The following is a 24,527-nucleotide window of genomic DNA, read 5'->3' on the forward strand; positions in this document are numbered from 1 at the left end:
CACACACACACACACACACACACACACTCAGACACACACACACACACAGAGGGTACCCCATGGCACCCAAGAGAGTGCAACCCTCAGGGGAGCCTGGCGTGTGTGGAAATAGTCCTCAGGCTTGCCAATTACCACTAGTATGTGCTGTTTATAGCATTAGAATCCTTAAGCAGTTGAGAAACAAAACCAGCTTTCTCCTCTGCCCAGGATGCCATCAATAGCCAAGAGAATCCATTCCAAAGCAAAACAAAAAAGGGAGAAAGAGGAACAATTTACAATTTTTGTGATGGGAGTGACACACTTACACCTGACTGTAGAGCCTGGATGGCAAAAGGACTGAGAGAGGTGAGTGGGTCACCTTCCCATCAAGGGGCTTCCAGGTCGCAGCCCCATTTCATTCCCCAGAGAAGGGATGCCGTGCATTCAAGTGTATAGGGAATTTTTTAAAAAGGCAGTGGAGAAACAACAATCTGGCCATAAAGCATGCTTTCTTATATGGGGAACAAACAACAACTCTGTGAGGTGGGTTAGGGTAAGAGGGAGTGACTGGCCCAAGCTCAGTCAGTGAGATTCATGGCTGAATGAGGAGCAGAACCTGGATCGACCAGGTCCCCAGGCCAATGCTTACCACCACACCACGCAGGCGCTCTCACAGCTTTTTCTATCCTTTTTGACATCCATTCAGGAAAAAGGATGGAACAGTTGCCCAATGTCTTTGGGCTGTTAGTAATACAATCCTTTCACTTGGAAGCACCAGTGGTGTTACTATATCCTATTAATTTGATCATCTTCCTGTGCATGCTATTCTACAGATCCTAAGACCGGCCCCTGAATATTTACTTTGTGCTCTCTCTGGGATCACTATACAAATAAAGTGAGCAGCACTTCATATAAACTGCCATCATTTCCCATTCTTAGATCTGCCTTATACTTCTTAGAAACTTCCATATTATCCAGCACTATGTGTAAAAATAACATTGACTTGTACAAGGACTGAAACAGCTCAATAGAACCTGACATCTATTACTGAAGAAGACGTATTTCCCCATTGAAATTCCTCTCAACTTACCGACTTTTTCTTCTTCCTACAATGTGGTTTCCTGCAACTTGAGTAGTAGTTGAGTGTCGCATACTCCATCAGGGCAGCAAACACAAATAAGAAGCACACAGTCACAAATAGGTCCATGGCAGTGACGTAAGAGACACGGGGCAAAGAATTTCTTGCAATGGTGCTGAGAGTTGTCATGGTTAATACGGTGGTGATACCTGAAGACAGAAGTGGGTATTTTCTTGTTTTAGAAGGAAGACATTTATATGCATCATGGAACTATGACTTAATTATTGCCCCCATACAGAAGAAGGCTTCAATCATTGGCGTATTCCTTGTTCATTGAGAAGACTTAAATTAAGAGGTGAACAAGTGGCCTTCCAAAATATTGCAGGACTACAACTCGTGAACTCCAAAGAGTATGGCCAATGTTCAGGGATGATAGGAGACATAGTCCCCACTTCAGTGAATTATTCCATATCTCTGTTCTCCCGTCAGTATCATTTTTCAAATTATATTTATTATTTCCTCATAATAGTCTCACATACTAAGAGCAATGCTGAAGGGGATGAAGCCTTTACTTTATATAAATGACAGTGGTTACCAACAGTACCAGCATTTTACTAATAATTTCACACGGACTGGATGAAATTTCCCCTGATGTTTTTCAACTGAGGTCAATAGAATTATATTCAAGCAGATTTTGGCCCAGTGAGGCTCCCTCTTCATGCTGACAAATTATAGTAACATACAGATAGTTTTTCAGCAGGTGACCTTTGGTTGTACTGCAAACAAATGTCCATTGCAATGTTTTATTTTTTGCAATCAAGCAGTTTTGACTACTTTTGCTCAGATAGCATTTTCTTTCAGGCTTAAATAAATGTCAAAATATCAAACAAACAGAATCAATGAGTCTACCTTCAAAAGTATGCTTAAAAATGACCATAGGGGAGTACTGGATGGCACTTTAACAGAGACCTTTAACAGTGTGATTCATTTCTGGAGGTTGCTTTCTAGCAGGTATGTTTGAATTTAAATTTTACATGTAGGTGTGTTTTCTGGCTAGCAATTACTGGTGCTACTTCCCACAAACCCACGAGCTGAATTATTCTCCTTTTACAGGTGCGGAACAGAGGGTCCCTTAACCATACCTACTCTGAGATAAAGATGTAGCTCAAGTGTTCAGTCAAGGGCACGAGCACATGGGCACCACTGATGGGATACTTGAGAGCAGGACTGTGGGTAAAGACAGCTGTGCACACAACCTGTTTCAAGCAGAGTGAGTAGGGCGGTGTTTGCCCAGTCTTGCCACAAACTTCTGCTGCTGCCCTCTTTGCTGCTTGGGGCAGGAGGACAACAAGGGGTAGCAGTAGCTTCATTTTCAATAGCATGTGATTATCCTTGAGGAGGTCCAGCAGCCACCCCAGGGCCTTCTCTCCACAGTGGGGCTTTTGAGCAGAACAGCCTTTTTCCACTGGGAAGATAACATGGAGCAAGTCCATCACTCCCAAGGGAAATAGTGGAACGTTCTGCTCCTATTGAGGGAGAGGCTCCTCTGGCAGAGATTATGAGGTAAAAGGGTGGCAGCAGTGCCCTTCTTTTGAAAACGTAAGCGCAAACGCTGTGAGCAATGGCAGAGTTGCAATCAGCAGCTCAATGTGCTGGTACATTATCCCATCATAGCTCAGTTAGAGTAATGCTACATCAACAATGCATTCTGAAAGAGCAAATTCTTCAAATGCAAGGAGGTGGGATGGAGATTCAAAACTCAGTCCAGGAACTCTTTGAAATAACCTCTAAAACGGTGTTGTAACTGCCCTAAATGAGGAGGAAGTGGGAGAACAGCACGTGGTTTCTTTTGGGTGCACCTCCAGCTTTCTCTGCTAGAAGCAAGGCCATTCTCCTCTACTGTCACCCCTGCCTTCCCATTCAGTTCTCCCTTCGCCCCTTTCCTATTGAGAATGAGAGCTCCTCGCCCGCATCTCTCCCCTGCCTCTCCTCCAAGGCATCTTTCCTGGCTCCTTCCAAGGGAAGAAACACAGCAGGACAACATTGCCATCCCGCCTGTCATGCTTCAGCTGTGCCTACCCCACTACATCGTCCCTGTTCCAGCATGCCTGCCAGCCCACTTCCATTCCTTGCAGCCTGTCCCTTCACAGGCCAGGAGAAGAAAAGGAGAGAGGAGACAGAGATAAGGTTCACTGAGCTGTTCCAACCTCCCCAATCTAACCCATGTGCCTTACTCTTCAGCAGAAGGAGACATCGCTGCTGCAACAGGTTTATGCTGCCACCTGAATATAGGCAGCAGGATGGGGATTCTCCACCTCTGGTTCATCTGACTGGATGCTTGGAGCCATTTTCAGACACCCAAGCAACAGGATATTTTCTTCCTGCAGGTCTCACCTTGGCAGATAGTATATGTGCACTGAAGAAGCTGAGGAGGCTGTTGACAGTTCAAATGCTCTTATCTGATGGACATCCATCTTTGTAATCACACTGTGGCTTTGTTTCAGTGGTATCTTATGTGGAATCTTGTGTCTTCTCTCATGTGTTGGGTACAGAGGACAAGAAGGCTCACCTCTTCAAAATAAGGGGCACCTGACTAATTGCCAAAACAACTGTGGAATGAGGCCACAATCTTCAAAAGCAAGACCTTCCCTCATGCCACAAATATTCTGGATTTCAGTGACCACAAGGCACTGATCTCCCTCAGGCTTCTTTCTAAAATTCTGATTCATATCCTGGTCTCTGCAGCCAAAATGTTTTTGACCTTCTAAATTTCCCACTGTCCAGAGAGGCAGTCAAACATTTAGAAGATAATGCCGTATTGTGATTAAACTTCTAACCTACGCCTCCCTCTAATCAGATTGGGAACAGAGGTGCACAGTGATAAGCAAACTGCTTCTGGAAAGCCAGGACCAGAGCTTTGTCCGGCTGCGTAAAACCACTTGACATTTACACCATCTTTGTTCTTTGATAAAAGTCAAGCATTGTGAGAATATAATTCAAGAGCAAGCTTTGCCATTGCATCCCACTTTTGAGGGAGAAAAGCTATTCGCAGCTGTTCCTGAAGCTGTCCTGTCTCTACCACTATGCCTCATTTAACAGAAGTGGTGGTGGGGATGGGGAGGGGGGGAGGATGTTGCTTTTTCTCCTTCTTGCTGACAGCACCCCCCCCCATTTCAATATAGGAGTAACAGATACAGCAATGGTTTCAAACGCATCCCTTGAGACTGTTAGATTGTACAGAACAGTCTTCCCTCATTAAATGCGGCCCAAATGATTTGGACTTCAACTCCTATCAGCCCTAGCCAGCTTGGCCAGTGCTCAATCATGTTGGAGGCTATGGCCCAATCATTTGCAGAAAACAAGATCGGGAGAGACTGGTAGCGAGCTCACAACTCTTTTCCTTCTTTTACCTGTAAGATGTTATCTAAAGATGTTTCCCTGCTGGCCTTCGGGAAAGGAAAATACAGTAGCAGCAGCAACTTTCAAAGTTACAAGGGCTGAGCAGGACTTTCAATGACAGGACATTAGGGAGGGTATTCATAAATTCATAGGAGCACCATAAATTGATGACTGGACAACAGCATGTAATAACAATAACAACAGTGAGTTTCAAACACTCTGAAAATTCAGACTTTCTCTGCTCCCCCTGATTTGAACTTTCAGCTCAGCTTTCATGTAGGAAAACCTGTAGAGTTGTTAACTGCTTGAGGAAAACCTGACCTTGCCTGTTGGTTTTTCAGTGCTAGGGGTGGATTCTGTTATAAAAGATGAAAGTTTTGCTAACTTAGAAGGTCCTTCTTCTCAACTGGGTCCAATGCATGACTTGCTGCTTGCCTGACTGTAAGATGGAAGCACCAGGGCCAGAAATCGTCAGGTAATTGCTGCTTGCACTTATGGAATACTGTATTTATATAGTGGGTCATTATGGCCCTGAACAGGGACATTCAACCATTAGCCTGGCCATGTAGTTTTAGATGACAATCCTCTATTCTGGAGAACTGGCAGTGTCTTCTGTCTGAAGGTCATGAAAGGGTAAGCAGGGGTCTAAATTTGCCCTGTTTAGCAAGCACAGAGAACATATCAGGATCCTCCTCCAGTATGGTGAGATTTATTGTATTTCTGCTTCTACTTTAGTTACTATTTCTAAATTTGAATCGACACACATTCAATTTCCTATGCACAACTTATGCATATGAGTGTCCTTTTTCTCTGGTGAAGTGTTTCCTCTTCCTTAGCAATGTGCACATGCTAAACCAGTGGTGGCAAACCTATGGCACATGTGCCACAGCGGGCATGAGCCAGGTCACCCCAGAGTTACCCCAGCAGCCAAACATCGGATAAAAGCACACATGGGGGCCATGCGCATGCTCGGAAAGGAGCAGCAGCGCCAGGCGATGATGTCACGAGCTGCGACTCATTAGCTGCAACTCGTCCGAGCTTTCGCATGGCCAGTCAGTGTACTGCCAAGGATATATATATATATTTGCTTGGATTGGCTGTGAGTTGTTTTTTCTAAACTAAAACCTCAGTTTTCAGGTTTTATTGCAGTGTTGGCACTTTGCGATAAGTAAGTGGGTTTTGGGTTGCAGTTTGGGCACCCGGTCTCTAAAAGGTTTGCCGCCACTCAATGCATGCAATTAGTAATCCATTGAAACCATGCTTCCAGCTGGGAGCAGTCAGTACAGGCAGTAGTTAGATGCTATGCCAAAGCTGGCCCGAGAATGAGCTTTGAGTCACACAGGAAGCCACCTTTTATTTCATCTAAAATCTTGGAGCTGTAACAAGGGTCGCAACAGTGACAAGGTTGACCTTCTCAGAGAAAGAGGGGGTGTTTGTGTTGGGTTCTGGTCAGTGTGCTCTGCCTCATGATGACCACAAGCTTCATTCTGACTTATTTTGCTTTCTCATTATCTGATCACCCAGGACCAAAGCTGTACATTGTGCTTTTCAGTGATATGCAATTTTGGGAAGTTCTGGATCTACTGTGATGGCTCATTTATTCTCATATCCTTGGGTAATGACAGCCAGAGTGGTGTGGGTAAGAGCCTAGAAAAGGACTAGGGACTTCTTAACTTTGCTTCCCAACCTCAAGGGTAAATGGCCTGGGGCCGCACAGAGGTGGTGGTCGGAGTCAGTAGTGGGGAGATTTTGAAAGTAGGTCAAAAACATATGGAACTATGGTTCCCTTTGGCTCTTGGATTCCTCACCCTTATTTTAAAACATTGTTATTACAGTGATCACAGTTTCACTGAAGCATTTATTATAATCATTATCATTGCCCTCCTGTGAAATAAAATCTGCACATTCTTGGTTAAATGTACACAAGTTTATTTTGCTTGCCTCTTCTGACTCTCTGCAGCTCGGAACTTTCTTTATCAAGATAAGATGATGTGTTATTAACTACAAATAGAATTGGATCAAACTAGTGGACTAAGTGCTGCCCAGTATCACTGGAAAGAGCCAGCATTTAGCTATATTCCTGGAAAATAGTGCTAACTAGCGGGATGCCAATGCTTGGAATATCCATTTAGGAACTTATTCCAGCTGAGCATCGTGTCCTACAAATGTTGCCTCTCTTCCTAATTTGTGTATGATGGGATGGTTCTAGTCAGACATTGACCAAACAATAAAAATAAAAAGTTGTTGAGCCATGCACAATCCATACAGTATTTACTAAGCAATGGAGGCCTGATATCACAGAGTAGCCAGATGGCCTATATTTGAAGGGCCATGAATGGAGCATCCTCTGTTTGCAGGATTTGTCAATTTAAAGGGCTATCCTGTCCAATTCTGGTTTAAAAATAAAGAATCATCAGAACTGTTTTCCATCACCTGCCAGCAGACTGAACCTGGCCACAATCTTCCTTAGTATGATGTGGTATACTACATTTTCTTTCAAGTGATGGAAGAGCTTTGGCTACTAGACAGCATAGAAATGCAATAAATTAATGAATGTATACTTCTAATTTGCATCTGAATAGATCTGTGTAGCCTGGAACATTGAAGTGCTTCTTATGTGAGGTAAGAGCCACTGTGGTGCAGTGGCTGAGGTTCTGTTGTAATTGTTACAAACTGCAAGCTGGGCTGCCTTCATCCAAAGTCCTGTGTGTGTGTGTGTGTGTGCGCGCGCGCGCGCGCGCGCGCGCACGCACGCATGCACATCCCGTTTTTCCTGTAGTCTGAATGATTATGAGCTTGAAAGTGTGGACATTACTTGGTGTTCTGGGGCTGATTCTATAAAGCCTGTTGTCCTGATATGGAAAGTAAAGGGAGGGAGAAGTTCTCAGAGACGGCACAACTAGAAGACTAGGAGTTCTCAAATAACAAAATGGTTGTAGCCAGCACAAAGCTGGGTGAACGTATCCTTCACATTTCACAAACTTAACAATCCTGGGACAAGAAGGTGGCTATGGCTCTCAGGAATATTTCTATATTTGTAGAATGTAAATACATCTTGTATCTGGCATCTGCATCCATATCTATGTCTCATCTAAAATGGTCATAAAATGTTAATTGAAAGTTATATGGGATTTTGGTAATTCAAAAAGCAATTGCATACACCCAACCAAACAAAAATACCCTAAGCAGAATTCACAAACATGAAACATTTTTACTCCCCGAGTCCTTACCTAGGGCTGTTCTTGCTGGCGTGGCATCTTTTTTAATCCAAAACGATACCCAGGACAAGACAACTGTTAATATACAGGGAATGTATGTTTGAATAGTGAAGTATCCCATTCTTCTACTTAAATCGAAGTATATAGTCATGACTATGTAATCACCTGCAAGAATAAGAATTCATATCATTTGGTGACTGACTAGCATGAACTCATTTACAATGCATTGAGTGGTTCGATCTTATGAGGAACAAACAAGGTACACTTCTCATGCAGTGTTAGATATCATAACCATCAAAGGTGCCTGAGTAGAGAATACTTCTATATCGGGGATCAAGTTTACATGGTCTGGAAGGCCAAACATTCCAATTAGCAGATGTGCAAAGTCTACATTCAATATTTTTGACCACATAAATGCAAACTCCTTCCACTTCTGACACTGAACAACATAAATTAGAGCCTAGTATTCAATTTTTATTGTACTACAGGACATTTATCTATTCCTAACATTTTCTAGCATAAATTAAACCAAATAAAAGCCTTTGATGTGAAGAAACTTGGCCTGAATGTTACAGGGAGACTCAAGAATTGTTGCTAGAGCTGTTCTAACATCTAATTTCCTGAACATTTTATTTCTCTGGCTTACAGGTTTTCATTGCCCCCTGCCCCTGTTCTTGGGGTGCCTTAGAATTCCTTTTGAATTCCTTTCAGTGGGGTTTTGGAGTTTACCTTTTTATTGTAATATGCATTTTTTCCTGTTATATATCCACACATGGCCATAATTTCCCCAGCTGCCTGAACTCGAAAAATCCCCATTGAAGAAGTTACGACATTATGCCTTCCCTGAAAAGCAATGAAGCACCGGTTCCTGAGGAGGTTGCAGCCCACCAGTGGAAGCAGACACACACCTGCATACATCAGTTATCTTGGAAAAAAGGTAAATACAGCCCCACATACAGCCTACTGAAAACAATTTCACCAACATGTCATTCTCCTTTGTAATTCTATTCAAAAGCTTAAAAAATCAAATTGAAAGAAAATGGTTTACACAGCAAGAAAAGGCTACAGCACTGATTGCTGACCTCTTCCAAAGCCAGAAATGCAAAAATTACAATCAAAGCAGAGGTATAATCACCAGTTTCAGACACATACTAACCTCAATTGAATGTGATTGAATAAGTGATTTGAATGCTTCATCATTAAACAATAAGTTTAGGCCACATTGTATGAAAGGAAGGTTTATTTGAATCAATAGCTATTATTTCAAGAATACAATTTCCTTGAAAATACCGAATGATGATGCTTTGGAGCTGTGTTCAGGATTTGCCTGAATGTGGGAAGATTTAAGCATAAACAAGCATGGGTTTGCACATGCCATGCCTGCCCGCCTCAGTTCAGACCTTGCTGCACTGAACCAGCAAGGTCTGAAAGAGAATTTACTGGCATGTGAGTAGGATTCTCCACATGGCCATGGGGCCTGCCTTTCCTGGATTCCTAACTGTACTGAGACATTTTCCTCTCATTCAAGTAAATATGAGGAAAACTCCCTTTTAGGCCTCACTGGTTCAACACGGAAAGCTGTGAACTGGGAAGGTGGGTTTAGTACCTCTGGAGATGTAGGGCTGGGCTTAGGTTCAAGACCACTACCAAGGGCAGGCATGACTAGGCAGCCTCAGGGGGACCACCCAATAAGAGCCCATTGACACGAGCTCCCCAGACTTACTTATTGCCTTGCAACTTGCTGGTTCACCTTCCCTTTGTTCAGGCCTAGGCAGGTGTGGTGGGGAAAAGAAGGTACTCACTCATTGTCTCTCAAGTGAGGAAGAGGCATCTGTGATGAGAAGGGGGGTGATGAGCCATAGCAGCTGTTGACCAGGGTGGTGGGGCAATAGTGAGGGAGGGGGCCCATTGAAGGCTTTCAAAAACCTGGGGTTGGCACCACTTAATAGGCAAGCCCACGGTCATTTTTCTGGGAGTAAGCCCTTCTGAATTCAGTGGGGCTTACTGCATTTGTATCTACAGGGCTATCCATGCCAGGAGAACATGAGGATACAATTTTATAAATGTACATTTATACACACACACACACACACAATTTTGATATACATGTATTTCATATATAAGCATTCATGTTGACACATACAGATCTATACATGCATATGATTTGCCTCTTTTCCCTCTTTTTGTTGTAATTTCATAATAAAAACTAAAATAGACTAAAAGCAAAAGAAACCCTCCTTTTAAAAAAAGTATACATTATAATGTTGTGAGTAGTGATTTTAATGTTATTTTAATTTGTTTTGATTCTTTCAGGTTCTATGTATCCTTATTGCTGTATGCTGCCGTGGTCACATTTGCAAAAAGCTGGTTTATGATAATATTAACAGACAAACAAATATAAATAAAGAAAACAAGAAAATATAAATCTGAGGCAAGGAACTCTTTGCATAATATCCCATTCCCCCCTGAAATGACTAATTTACATGGCAAAAATAAAATTCACTTGAAAAATGTTGAAATGCAATATTAATATAAAGAGAGATATTTGTTTATTTTTATATTGTTGGAACAATACTGTATAGTTGCCATGCCTTGTCATCATGTTTCTTCATTGTTTAAATGTTATTAATCTCAATATGCTATAATGTATAACATGAGATACAGCCCAGGGCTGATTAAATTAAGATGCGCCTTTTACTAAGGGATGTTGTTCATACTTCACAGCTTTGAAGAAACCTTAAATAAAATTACACGGATGATCAATCTGAAAGCAGGATTTAGGTGAGGCATACATGGGATCAGGGGAGAAACATGTATCTGGCAAAGAAAGACATAATAACAGGTGTGAACAAAAGACTGTGTAAATCCTAAAAGAATGTAAACATGGATTCAGCCACCATAGGAGAATTGCATAGGAGTAGGATGTGATAACATCTCTCTAGACGCCTTCCTGGCCACCATTGTCAGGATACTTCTTATTTTTCCTGTTATTTGGAGAGAAAGGAATGCAAATAGACTCTTTTGATGCAACTGAAAAGATATCTAGAGAATAGAAGATGGTATATTCATGAGGTATCTGACTGAGCACAGGTCCAAAGACTCATTCTGTGGCAGTTCTTATTAAATCTGTTTGGGGTCATTAAGAAGAGGTTTCCGGCCCTACATGACAGGTTTGACTCACCACTTTACTAAGGCCAATTCTTCCATTTTCTTTGAGGAACAAAGAGTGTATCTTATACATGTTTTTTTTCCTGGTGTTTGCCTTTGTTGCCATTCAATATATATAAGAGTCAGTGTGGTGTGGTGGTTAAGAGCATGGGACTGGGACTCAGACGATCTGGGTTCGAGTCCCCGCTCAGCCATGGAGCCAACTGGGTGACTTTGGGCCATTCACAGACTCTCAGTCCAACCTACCTCACAGGGTTGTTGTTGTGGGGATAAGATGGAGGAGGAGAATGATGTAAGCTGCCTTGAGCCCTTTGTAGGAAAAAGGCAGGATATAAATCAAATAAATAAATAAATAAATTCCACTATCAAAACCTAAAGTGGTGCTGTGGAATAACTGCAGCAAGCAATTGTGACAATATACAAAACTTTCATTCACATTTGTCCTGCCTTTGAAAATTACTAGCTGATTTTCTTCACCTTAGAAAAAAGCACCAAACATGCAGGAGCATATTGTGGAAAGGTCCCAAGAACGTCTATGAATATACGCCTCATGCACAAACGCCCTTCGTAAAGCAAATATACTCTTGTAGGTAGGGGTGAGACATTTGCTCCCAGTTTTTATTTTAGTTTTGTGGGGTAAGATTTAACTGGACCTCATCTCCTGAAACCAGGTGCAGAACTGAAGGTAGAATCAGTCACAGAATCAGTGCACAATGCACAGAAATCTGCATCTTTGTGGAACTGCAGTTCTTCCCCTGAAATAAAAATGCATCTGACAATATGTGCTAAGTTGAAAAAAAGTGACAAAATGTTTCTAAAATGTGCAAAAATGTGCATTTGAAAATATGTACAGCTTTTTACACACACACACACACACACACACACACACACACACACACACACGAGTTCCCTGACGTGGACTTGGAGGTAGGAGAAGGAAGAAGAACATGGAAATTGACTTTACAGACCCATGATTCTATCCCTATGCTCAGTTTGTGGAAGTTTGTGGGCATCAGACATACCCTACTGCCCCCTTCCATGCTACTGAAGTTAGTAGCCAAGAACAAACAAATGAACTGGAGAAGAGAATCATGCTATCTTCTTCACTAGAAGGATACTAGAAGGTTGACAGTATGAAAAACTATTGAAAGGCCCCGTAGAACTACCAGGATGGTTATAACAATCCGTTTTCCTTGTAAACCACCAAAGGAACTGTTATGGTTGAATGGTGGTCTATAAATATAGTAAATAAATGTGTGTGTGTGTGTGTTTGTGTGTGGACAGCACTATACACACTTAGGGAGTGATAACAAAGTGAAAGGGTGATAAAAATGTACTGATGAGGATACTGTTTCACTGCAAGTGAATAGCCAGATTGATTCAAGGAGCAATGCCTGAAGGAGCAATTGCATTCAAGGCTATCTTTCCTTTTGCTTCTAATTTCCTCTTACAGGCACATTCTCCTTCTGTTCACTCTCACTCTAACGTAACAGCTTTTCATTCTCTTTATACAATGGATGCAATTTTCAAGCCTCCAACCAAAAAAAAAAAAAGTATCTCATCCTTTAATGGTTTCAATAAAAGATCCTAAATACACACATACATTCTGGAGAAACTTTCTTATGAACTTGCTGCTGAAGTAACACTATCATTTAATACAGATGGATCATTTTGGTTGGAATTCCAAAGCCATCATATCCTTGCACTCAGCTACACATATGAATGTAAATTCTATGCTGGAACTATTATTTAGCAGAGTTTTTACTTTAGATTATAATTTCATTCAGCATATATTGAATGTAGGAGAATGAAGAAAGAAAACAAGGAATTACTGGTGAGTATCTGAGTGATCTGTAAATCAGCAAGACTTTGTGACTCATGCTCATTTAACAATCAGAATAACCATACCCTTCCTCCACACAATTAGCCTGCTAAACTGAAGAAAACTTTAGTGATGTACTGAAACAGGGAAATCTGGTCCATCTGAAATGATTGGTTTTCCTGCTCCAATGGATCAGAAGTGGGCTGACTTGATTTTATTCCCCATGGAATCCATCTGCAATATTTGTTTTGAATCTATCAGTGCAATTTGTGGAAATGGCACCAGGGAATGCATGGTTTTGATGGGATTTGAACAACTGGCATGAGCCATTTCCTTTCCAGTTTTTTTTTTTAATAAAATGGCCCATAAAAACATGTAACTCAGTGAGATACATACAAATCTCACTAACCCACTTTTTTCAGGTGCTGTTTTGTGCAAAAAAGTTTGTTTTTCCTCATGGAATTCCATCTGCAAATGGCTGGTTTGTTTTCCAGGTTCTGGTTTGTACAAAATGGGCTTTTTTCCCATGAAACAACACCCAGAAACATGTGCCTAATCTTTTTTGCAGGTTTCATTTTGTGCAAAAATGATTTGGCTAGATGTGCACTATTTAGTTATTGGTACGTGTTTTAGTTTTTGGATTTTTTGTTGAATGTGCTAACCTCCCTGAAGTTTTGGGAAAAGGCATACATCCTTTAAACACACACACACACACACACTTCTCCTAATCTTCCCCCAAAGAACCCAAGGCAATGTTCACAGGATTAATGTTATTCCTTCATCTTAGGAAGAGAACAGTTATGGCATGACAATAGGGGCTGAATATTATTCAGTACCACTCATAAAAAGTGACAGATTAAAAATCAAGTGATCTTCTAAAATCCTATTAAGCTGACTGGTGTTGCCACTACTGGGTTTGGAATATAATTAATTTTTCTTTCAGCTCAGGATGCTCAGCTGGAATAACAAGTGTCATTTTCCCCAGAAGTTTGAATTACAAAGGGGGATTCTGCTCACCACCAGTCAGTATTTAGCAAAACATAAACCAAAAGTTAGCAGATTTGTAAGAACATGCACAATAGCTCTTTTAAGCCCCTTATTCCCTCTGGTTGTGTGACTGAAAAAGCAAGCTCCGACTATCTTTAGCGTTAAGCCACTACTGTTGATTAGATTCTCACTTGATCATTGTTCATAGACAGGTGATCACACACTGGAGCAGTTGAGCCAGCTAAAACAGTGGGTACTTCTAGTTCTCAGCTAATTCTCTGTTGGACTTTGAAGATCCCGCTCATCCACCTTTTCCCTAAGGGGGAGCTGGTGTTATAGAAAGCTTCCATTGTTCTTGCATTTCATTTCCAAATTTTGCACTGTGTGTTGTGCATCAAAACAGTTTTCTTTTTGTTGTTCTACAGCAACATACAGGTGCAAATGGTGCGCGAATGAAAAAAAGATGCCAATGAGCTGAATAAAATTAAAGATGTGGGAAATTCTCCATGCTGTAATTCTCGGTTTACTTTTAGAAGTTCACCTCACTACACAGAATTAAGGCTAGAAAGCAGCACAGAGTGAAATTCTGAAATGATGAAAGAATTGAATGAAGGAACTCATCTACTCTGAAATGTCAGATCATTCAAGGGATGCATGAGACTGTATTTTTAAGTGAACCAATCCAACTCACACTTCTTAGGTTAGTGCATATAGGAACAGAATTGCCCTTAAGGTTTTGTGCTTCTCTGAACCTTGCAATACTGTTCTGAGCTCAGAAAAATACAATAGTGTGTATATGGTGCATTTTAGAGGAAGTGCAGAATGTATGAATAACATGTTAATATTGTTTGCATTTTCATGCATTCTATACTTAATCGCAGATTAATGCAGAAATGGGAGTTAAGAGACTCATGAGCACATGTGAAAAATGACAGGTATCAGAAATAAAGTGATTTGTCCAGCTCTGTAGTCACTCCTCATGCGCTACTGCTCAGTCAAATCAATGTGCGCATAGAACCAGCCCCACATCCCCCATTTTATCATTATATGATAAAATGCTAGATGAGTTTCCCATATTCAGCATTTAAAGCTGTGCACAACCCATTCTCCCCATAAAGGACTGATGATGACAGGTCACTATCAACCTGAACAGCATCAATCATTTTTTAGAGTGAATGAGGACAGAGTTGAAGTCTTGGTTAATTGTTTAGGCTGGGGAAGTTAATCCTACTTTTATCTATTTCTAAATAAATATGCAAAAATATACTTATTTAGTATGCTAAATAATACTTGGTGTACTTGCTTGTTTTATATCTGTTTATATTCCTGCTTATATTCTGAAGTTTTGCTTTGTAGTTTGTTAAGTATGAAATTTTGGAAATTCCACTGTTTAGAAGATGTGGTCATAAACCTATTAATTTTACTGTCCATAATAAAATACAAGAGTGTAATATTAAGAAAGATTAATACTAGATTGATAGTTGTCTTCTTTTCTGGTTCAAACAAAATCTGTATCTACCCCCCACTCCCAAAGTTAGAGGGATTGGCAAATTAATTGCAGATGTATTTCGATGAACGGTATCAATTGACCCATATCAATCTTTTGTTTAAGCACCTAACGTTCCTGCAAACCTTTTGAATGGAATAAATCAATCAGACTTACAGGAACATTAGGTGCTAAGAGCAAAAGACATTTGAGAACAGTTAACAATATGCTGGAATAAGCAGACAGAATCTTTACTTGTAGCTATTTATACTTCCCTTTTTTCCCTTAGAATGGGTGTAAAACTAACTAACATTTGCCCAAAACTGCTACCCGATCAGTTACATAAGCCGAAAGAAGATTGCAACTTCTAACTCAGGAAAAGCTGACAAAGTTTCAATAGCTACAAACTAGAAAGCTCATAAAAAACCTGTTAGCTATATCCCAAACACATATCTGAAAGGAAATTAAAAATGCCAGAAGACAAAGTAGTGATTATAGAACTTTTTAGAAGTTCATCTATCATGAATATGGGAAACATTTGGACATTTTTTTTACATCAAATACATCTAATTGAACATCAGCAGAAGATTTCTTTTGAGATCCAAGATTTTAATGATGATCTAGTAGCTTTGGTTGACCTCTAGCTGTTTCTTTCAGAGGAGAAAGTTACTAAGTTGCAGGCATCTTGAGAAAACAAAGATTCCCATGGAAGATAGTATTTAAAGGAAATTTAGCAGCTGATTTTTTTTATTAATTATGTTGGAAATATACTACCATGTTGCAACCACAAGCGTCATTATCTAAATCTGTAAGAAAGGAAATAAAACACACAAACTCAGTGTTTAATGTGTCATTGGCTAAACTGATATTATTGCCAAAATGTATGTCACTGAACCCCTTCTTTACAGACTGGAGGACTGGACAAAGCAAAATAAACAACAATAAAAAAATAAATTGGTGACAGGCAAAGCATGGACTCTGTCAGGATTCTTCATTTTGTCTATGTGCTTTAATTCAGATCACTTTTTGTAAATTCTTCTTGTATTAAGAAAGACAATCTATATGCAACCTTTATGGCCTATAAAATAACTTTCGATTCCATAAACAAAGACTATAGACTGAACTGCTCTCTACTGATGTTGATCAAAGAATAATATATTAATCAAAATCTTTTACTTTTTTGCATCTTACCATGTTGTGGTAAGAGTAGCTGCCATAGCTCAGTCCAAAAATGGGCTGCCATCCAGATGAACATACAATTAATTGATTTCATGGCAATTAAATGTGTGTCTTTGTATTATAGGTTCACTTATTGCTGTGAGTGATGAATAAACTGGACTGGCCTTTTGGTGAAAGGAGTTTATTATGGTAAACAAATACCATATTGATCTTTGCTTCAAAGGGAAACAAAAATCTCCTGCTTTTACAAACCAGTATTGAAATGTTACTGTGTTTCAATGTTTGTTTGCTATTTTTAGAACTTCTGCTTCCCTTGGGTGATAATATTAGGAAGAAAAATATGACATTTGGAAATGTAATTTCACTCAGAGCAACATGATGTTTGGTACAATATGAGTCAGTATCAAGTAATTTGCATTTGAGGCTATTTGTTCTTCCTTTGGCAGGAATCTTTCATTTCTCTTTGGAGGGCACTTGCATTTCCAGAGGCTCAAGTAAAATGTCAATGTTTTCATGAATGACACTGTCCACAGTTTGAAAAGCTGCTGCCAGTTTTTCACTGCATAGTCACATTCATTTCACCTTTTCAGTTTAAAAGCAGTTTGGAAACGGGCTCTAGAAAAGGTCTTTAAAGGTTCCGATTGTTCATTTCCTGTAGTATTTAGACTTACTGAAATATTTATACATTATTATTGAAAATGCAGTCTAAAATAAAGCTCCATTTTACTCATAAAAAGAATGTGAAATGGAGCTAGGCCACCTTTCTTAGAGAAGTAAAATTGCATTAAAACCATTGCAAGACAGAAAGTGTTTGTTATTGAATTACTTGCCAGACTGTAGTTAAAAAAATAAGCAAATGATCACACAAATTATACAAGCTCTTTTGGAACCTTTGGTGGAAACATGGAATAAACATAATTTTAATATATTCCAAATATGCAAATGATCCAGGGACGTCTGTATGTGCACACCAGTAATGTTAATTTTGAGAAATAATGTTGCACTACCATAAACCAACACAGATGCAGTGTCAATAGCACTTTCTAGCATAAAAGGATATTTGCACTTGCTTGCACACTGGAAAACTGTGGCACTGCCAGATTTCCCCACAGGATAGCATGTGCAACTGACATTAAGCATAGGTTCGCACTAGCACCATGTAACTCTAGCAGCCTTAATACCACTAACACATGGATGTCAGTGGATCATTCCCTATTTCTTCACTAAGAGGCACTGATTTTTCTTCTTTATTTTAAGCCATTTGTCAATTCCTTAACAGAAGCTATATTTTCAGGACACCGGTGGACAATCCTGAATTTCCTGACCAATGGCTTTTTTAAATGGTTGAGAAAAGTAATAAATCACCAAGAAATAAATTTATAAAATATTTAAAGACATAACTTGATTAAAATCAGCAATATAAAAAGGGGGATTGAAAACCCATCAAAATTATATTTCCAGCAGACATGTGTGCAGTTCTGACCTGCTTAATCCCTTGATGAGGAGTGTCTGCACCATCAATCAATAAGTCAATGTTGCCACCAAAGGTGTCTCAGAACGTGCATGTGAGTGGCTTCATTCATAATTTGGAAGCATTGGAACCTTAATAGGTTCAAATTTAACTTGCAAACAACGTATCTTACATTTTTGGGTGTTTAGAAGTGCTCCAGGCACCAACTTTCTGGGTTTTTAAAATTATTATTTGTATGATAGGGATGTAGCAGTGTGTTGATTGTAGGAGGTTTGCAGTGTATTTGTGGGGTGTACATGCAACTCACAGGTCACATGTTGCCTACCCCTGCTTCAAGCCTTGCAACAGATACATCTCTTTAGTTGTTCCTCCCACCTTGCTCCTTGTTTCAATTTTCCAGGCATGCCCTTAAACTGAAATTCAAATGTGCATGCATTATGTAATTTGTTGCTTCAGGAAGGAACTTATTGATTAGTAATCCAATAAGAAAAATCTAGGGAAGTGCAACGTTTACTACTAGTTTTCAAGTAGTTCTTCTAAAGAGGCTTTACTGACAGGAAAGAAAAATTAAGCCCTATATTTAGAGAAAGGACAGCTCAGGGTTCTGCTTCAGCAGAGGCTTTCTGTCAGTGTCCCACTGTAACAGCCTGCTTGGATTGCTTTGCCAGTTCTGGACTGGAGAGGAAATATGGTCACCTTTTCTAATTGCTTCATTTTCTGATGAGATTGCTTAAAGGCTAAATGCCAGGATTGCTCTGTGACAGAAATGTCTATTAAGCAGTACTGATTCAACCCACCAAGCTCATCAGCCTTGCCTCGTGGTTGCTCTGTTTTTGCAGACCATGGTAGGTACCAAACCCAGATTTATGGTGTACCCAGCAGACTACCACAAATGACTGGGGCTCTGATACTTGGCCATACATTTTCTTATCTTTATTGCAGCACATTTTTGGTCCCCCCCCCTTTTGAGGTTTCTAGACAAGGTTGTTAATCCACTGTATCTAGTACAAAAATGAGATCTAACTACTGTGTGAGCTGCATGTCCTTTTCTGCTACAAAACCTCTAGGTGGTCCTGGGGTAGAGCAAAATGGTACAAGAAGAAATAACACGCTTTCTTTTGTTTTCACAATCTAAATGCCAAATTTTCCCTGCTCTAAGATAATTTGCTGAAAGTGATGTTTAGACATTCAAACACAACTTTGTCTAAGGAATCCATAAACAGCCATGAATAGGGAATGATGAGATAATGCCTCATGCCTCATTACAGAAAAGCCCTCCATGTACTATATTGGTGTTATATGTAATAAAACAAGATATATTTGTAAAAAAAACACACACACAGGGGGAGAGGAAAGAGAGGTGGCCTGCTTTAACGTCATGTATTATGAGTGGGGATGTACATCAAATGAAGCTCAAGCAGAATCAGGCCACTTTGATCTTGTTCTAATACTTCCAGGTGAAGCAAGCTTGCTTTCAAAGCCAATAAAATAAAAGCCAAAGCTGAATGAGGTTTCATTATGTCCTTTGCAAATAGTGCTTCCTTGGTTTGTTTCTTTCAGATGCTGAGGGGCAGGAGGAAGTGGGAGGAGAGAGAGAAAGGAAGTGAGTTACAGGGATACCTTCCCATCCGAGAGCATCTTTTACTAGGGGCTCCAATCCCTGCGTTTGGGGAGTGGTTGAGCCCTGTTGAGTCTTTCAACAAAGATTGCACTCTTTTCTCTCAGTTGTCTGGTGCAGCAGCTTGTGGGTCAGAAGTGGAGTGATCCATTAGGGTGTGGTGGGCCAGGCTAGGGTTGCTTGGCTTGATGTAATGTTTGTTCATGATTTGGTTCTTTCTCCTTTGACTCAACCTTTCGCTCAGCCTTGCCTTTCTGAAAGATCATTTGATTTCTCATGCATTCTGTGTGTGTGTGTGTCACTAGCAGAATTAGGTAGTGAATCCTTTCCTTGCTCTCCTAGTTTTGAAAAAGAAATTAAATTACTGGAATTTCATTCCTGTTGTCCTGCAGTTTGGTCTGTGTGTGATATAACCTGAAGGAATGATGGTAGTAGAAGAAAACTGGAAGCTGATTTTCTTAAACCTTATAATTGTAGTATTTGAGTAATGTTGCTGTTGTTCTGCATGGCCCACCTGTCAACCTAGGGCACAACAGCAACGTATCGTGTGAATTTAAAATGTAGGCAACAATACAAATCCTACAAAATTACAATATAAAATTGAAAGGCCATTAAAAAAAAGCTGTTTGCTCCCTGCTAACTTTTATTAGTTAAGAGGGGCCAGAATCTAGAGCAGATGTGGTTGCACAACCTGTACAAGCACCTGTTCAACATCCTCAAAATATACTAACTTGAACTTATCCAAAACAACAACAACTTGGCCAGTTTGCGCTCTGGATATCTCACTTGATTTTACTGCATTAATATTGGAATCTAAGTCCTGGCAGATACAAGAGATTTTATTCTAGAATTAACTGGCCTTAGATGACTGCAAGGGCCAGCATGTAGTAGAGAGCTCTGCTGGGTGGCAGAGAGAGGATTAGCAGAGGCAGTGAGATGCTTCTTTGCTGTTAGTGCCTCCAAATACGCTGGTTAGGCACATACCAGGGCTTGATTGCCTCTATTTGAACTTGGCCTCCATCCGCACCCAGGCCTTCTCCTGTGTCGTTTTATTGCTCTCAGCTCCATGGCATATCATGGAGCCTCATGAGCACTACTACAGATGGGGTGCTCAAGAATGATCTTGTTAACCACCCGGGATGTCTGTGTCTTCCAGTGATCAACCAGGAATTCAACAGGCCTGGCAGCTATAGCAGCCAGAAACTCTCCTAAACAGCTTCCAGAAACCATCTGGATCCATTGGCCTTCAGGGTGGATCATCTTACTTTGTTTCCCAACCTTGCAGAATGGAAAGTTCCCATCAGTCTAAATTTCAGCAGGCACTGTTCTGACCATGACAAAGGGACTGATTCAGTGTCTCTCATCTTCAGATCACTATTCCCATGACCAGCTGGACAAGTCAAGCAAACAAACAAATTAGAGGGTGCAACAGTTGCAACAGTTTCATAGTTGTCAAGGACTGCACAAAATCTTGAGCTGTCCCAGATAGGGTGTCCTCAGCATGGATCCTGATGTTGCTCAGGACCAGCAGCTTGGGAAATCTCAACTTGACGGCCAGGACAACCTCTGTCAGCTCTCAAAGGGAAAGGTGAGCAACAGGATGAACAGTGTAGCAACAGAATCCCCAGTCTATCCAACTTGATCCAACACAAAATGCCAGCTCTCTAGGAGTCAGATGGACAGGGAGAGAATTCCTGTAGAGCATAACAGCCCCCCAGAGGCTTTTTGATGCTGTGCCAAGTAACTAGGTGAGCAGAGCTGAGAGGATCTCGCTCCTCTTTGTTCAACCATCCAGGTCTTGCTTATATATGTTGGATCTGCTGCCACATCATCCGCTATTGAGTCACGGATAAGCGAGCCCCTACGTTGCAGCAACCTGATGTTAAAAAGCAGCACCTAGAGATACGGGGCAGGCAAGTGGGGCAAATGCGAATCCTGCAGTTGCAAGGAGAGCCCGAATGCAGCAGAGCCATTAACCGCCTAGCCCCTGCTCCCTTTACCTGGCTAGCCCTCCACCCAAAGCCCTATCTCCCTCTACCATCATTACACTAACTGACAGCCATCAGGCTTCCCCACATGGTCCCCTACCCTCCCTCCATGGCACACACGTTGGGCATGTAAAGGAGGAGCAAGCCCCCACCCCGAGACATAGATTTGGCTGCAGTGTTAGTGTGCCGGTCCTTGCTCCTGTGTCTTTTCCTTTGGGATGGTTGGTGCCAAGGCACCGCCGACCTACTTTCAGCTGGCAAATATGGCTTTGCTGGGCATCAACCCCAGGAGGGACATATTTGCAATCAGCTGGTGGGCCTTGGGGGAATTTCCCTCATCTTCACAGGACTGGAACCTCTGGAACGTGTCTTAGCAGAGCCTCAGTCTGACTAGCAGTGATACCAGCCAGGAGAAAAAAGCCGACCGTGCCATAAGCAGGCTGGTGGGAAAGGATACTCCTGGTGGAAACAAGGCTGGGAAGATGGAGAGGCCAGAGCTCCCACCTTCCTCGAGCAAACCCAGTTGACTTTTAAACTGCAGCTTCAGGTTTTTAGTTTACTGAGCTGAGCAAGGTGGCACTTGCCATGCATTAATAGTGGTGGTCAGATCTTCACACTAAGGCTGCAGATAGTTGCTTTTTTCCTCAACGTGCTTCTTGCTACACATGTGGCTGTATGCCAACCCATACAGGGAGATGACACACAAGTCCCCCTCCACCCCTCAGTCGTGGAATGCTCTTTGCAGCGAACTACCTGAATGCCAACATTGTCTTCCTTTCAACACTAGGTTAATTTTTTTCTCCACTCCTCATAGGATGATGTATGATTAAAAAACAAACAAACAAACAGTGTAAAACATCTGTTCAATTGATTTGTCAGGTCCTGGTATTCTATTAATTTTTTAGCTGTTGCATAATGCTTTAATATTTTTGTATATTTTAATGCCTAAAATAGTTGAAATCCCTGTTGTAAAATGCTTTCAGCCTTTCACTGAAAAAGACATGCAATACATTTAAATACTATTTACAACAACAGCGGCTATGAACCAAAGGATCATTTGATGCATCTGCCTACACAATCCACATTGCATCTTGTTCAGCTAACAAATGGAGCTTTCAGCATGTTGACTGAATTTATGCCTCAGGGGTGCACTGAGCAGATAAATCTGAGCAGAAGATTGCTGTCAATGATTATCGGCCTTACTTTGGATCAAAGCTAATTTTGGGGGAAAATGTATACTCCAGCATGTGGAGAGTGCACCATGTTGATAAATACAGTTCCTTCTTTAATCTTCTGCTGCTGCCTGATCTTTTCCACCTAGCAGGATACAATTAAAGGAAAAATGTGACTACATGGGTCCGACTGAATTGAAAGGAGATTGCTAATGAGGAGAGCGTTATGGGATTGCACACCCTTGTCTGGAGCACTTGGCTATTCCAAGAAGCTTTCAGTGGCACCAGGACTTAACTGAGAGCATCCTCAATGGCATTCCTTGTCCCTACATACTGTAGAAAGTATTCCAGGCATGCTAAGGGTCGGCACCAAAAGTTGAAGGTATATGAATAGACTTCTTGCTTGCAAGATGCCAAATTAGGTGATATATGTGAGCTTGTTTCCCTATCAATATTTAAGGTTAATGATTGTTTTGACCAAAGTGGGGACAGCAATATTGAGGCATGTCAAATGAAAAGTGACAGTTCCCTTGAGCAGGTTCTCAATCTTTGGCTTGTTTTTGTAATCTAATGGGGTTTGGGTGCATATTTCAAGTTTGAATGTGTCAGCATAACCCTGTTTTTCAAGGATGGATGACAAATCAGCTTGAGAAATCTATTCAGCACTGTGGAGCTTTTGCTATGAACTCTCAGCCATTGTTTATTGACAAGGGCTAAGAAAACAAAACAAAACAAATACTATCACATTGTTAAAGACAATGTGAAGATCCACTCTGGTGTGTTTGAATTTAAACCGTCAGTATTGCAATTACTGCAGTTCATCAATATTGTGGGTGTAGTGTTCAATACTGGCTATTTTTGGAGAATTATTAATTAAAATCTTTCTTATTTTTAAAGGATCTCCTTAGGCTTATAATGTGAATAGATATGAATTTTTTCATTAGTGGTTGGTTCTTTGAGCAGCATATCCCCCAGTGGTCCAATATGAAAGCCTCAAGAAATCCTCATATTGTCACATCTTTTATTACTGCCTTACTGATCTCAGCCCACATCCATTGACTTGGCCATGAGAAATCAGGAAGATTAAATGAAGGTTTTTGATAGTCTAAGAAGCTTTACCCTTTCTGGTTGCTTTTGAAGTCAAGCTGACACTTGGTACTTCCTAAGAACTGGTAGTGCTTTCCAAGACAACTGGCGCCCAAATGGTATCTCTGCCACTAAAACTTCCAAGAGCCTGTGCCATTTAGACATTAGTCCCAGTCATAGCTTATTCCCTCCAGTGCTACCTGAAGCAAATACCTTTACCTTGCTGCATGGAAGACCCAACCCTGAGAAGGGCATGCCCTGGCATTCCTTGGAAGAATAGCAGTACAAACAGGCTCTGCTGCCTGAAGTCAGGATGCAACATATCCAAGGCCAGTCAGGGCTCTTATTTGGGAAACTGAGACTGAAAAACTTGCAAGTGCCTTTTCCCCGTCCCTCGCCTTAAAAATGCAATCATAACTTAACCAACTAAGGGTCTGCTGCATTTTCATGACACTTAAAACCAGCCTGTGGTGGTTGCCTCCATGCTCCCTTTTTATCTCTGGGTTGTCTTTTTGCTCTGAGTTGCCTCTGTTATTCTATTTGTTAATGCCTTGTGTTTTAAAGAGATGTTGCATGCTCATGACTGTGACAGACAGGATAATAAAGGGTTGAGGGAGCATATGTCTTTGTATGAAGGAGACAGAGAAAGAGGTTTTGTTGTGCAATTTTTGAATATGCTGTCTGTTCTGCACTGATTTTGAAGGCTGCACATATGGGTGACAAACTAATGCAAAAATCTAGAAAACAAACACATGCAATTGATACATATTGAACAAGACTGTGCTCTGACAGGATACCCAGACAGTCTCCATATTGATGTTCAGTGGCCTCAACTGAGTGGAATCACTGATGGACATATATTTCATGTGCTGAAAA

At 40.8% G+C, this 24,527-nt stretch overlaps 1 protein-coding gene across 1 annotated transcript in view; it reads right to left on the minus strand.

Annotated features, from left to right (window-relative positions):
- The window catches only part of GABRG3 (gamma-aminobutyric acid type A receptor subunit gamma3), a 325,098-nt gene that overhangs the window by 2,452 nt on the left and 298,119 nt on the right, over positions 1-24,527 (minus strand). The window contains exons 7-8 of the mRNA XM_044449822.1: positions 7,687-7,839; positions 1,070-1,266 (exon numbers count right to left, since the gene is read on the minus strand). Of these exons, the coding sequence (XP_044305757.1) occupies positions 1,070-1,266; positions 7,687-7,839 (350 nt within the window). The remainder of the gene's footprint in view (positions 1-1,069; positions 1,267-7,686; positions 7,840-24,527) is intronic.

Source organism: Varanus komodoensis, unplaced genomic scaffold, assembly GCF_004798865.1.
Source record: "Varanus komodoensis strain SLA01 unplaced genomic scaffold, ASM479886v1 scaffold1, whole genome shotgun sequence".
Classification (NCBI taxonomy): domain Eukaryota; kingdom Metazoa; phylum Chordata; class Lepidosauria; order Squamata; family Varanidae; genus Varanus; species Varanus komodoensis.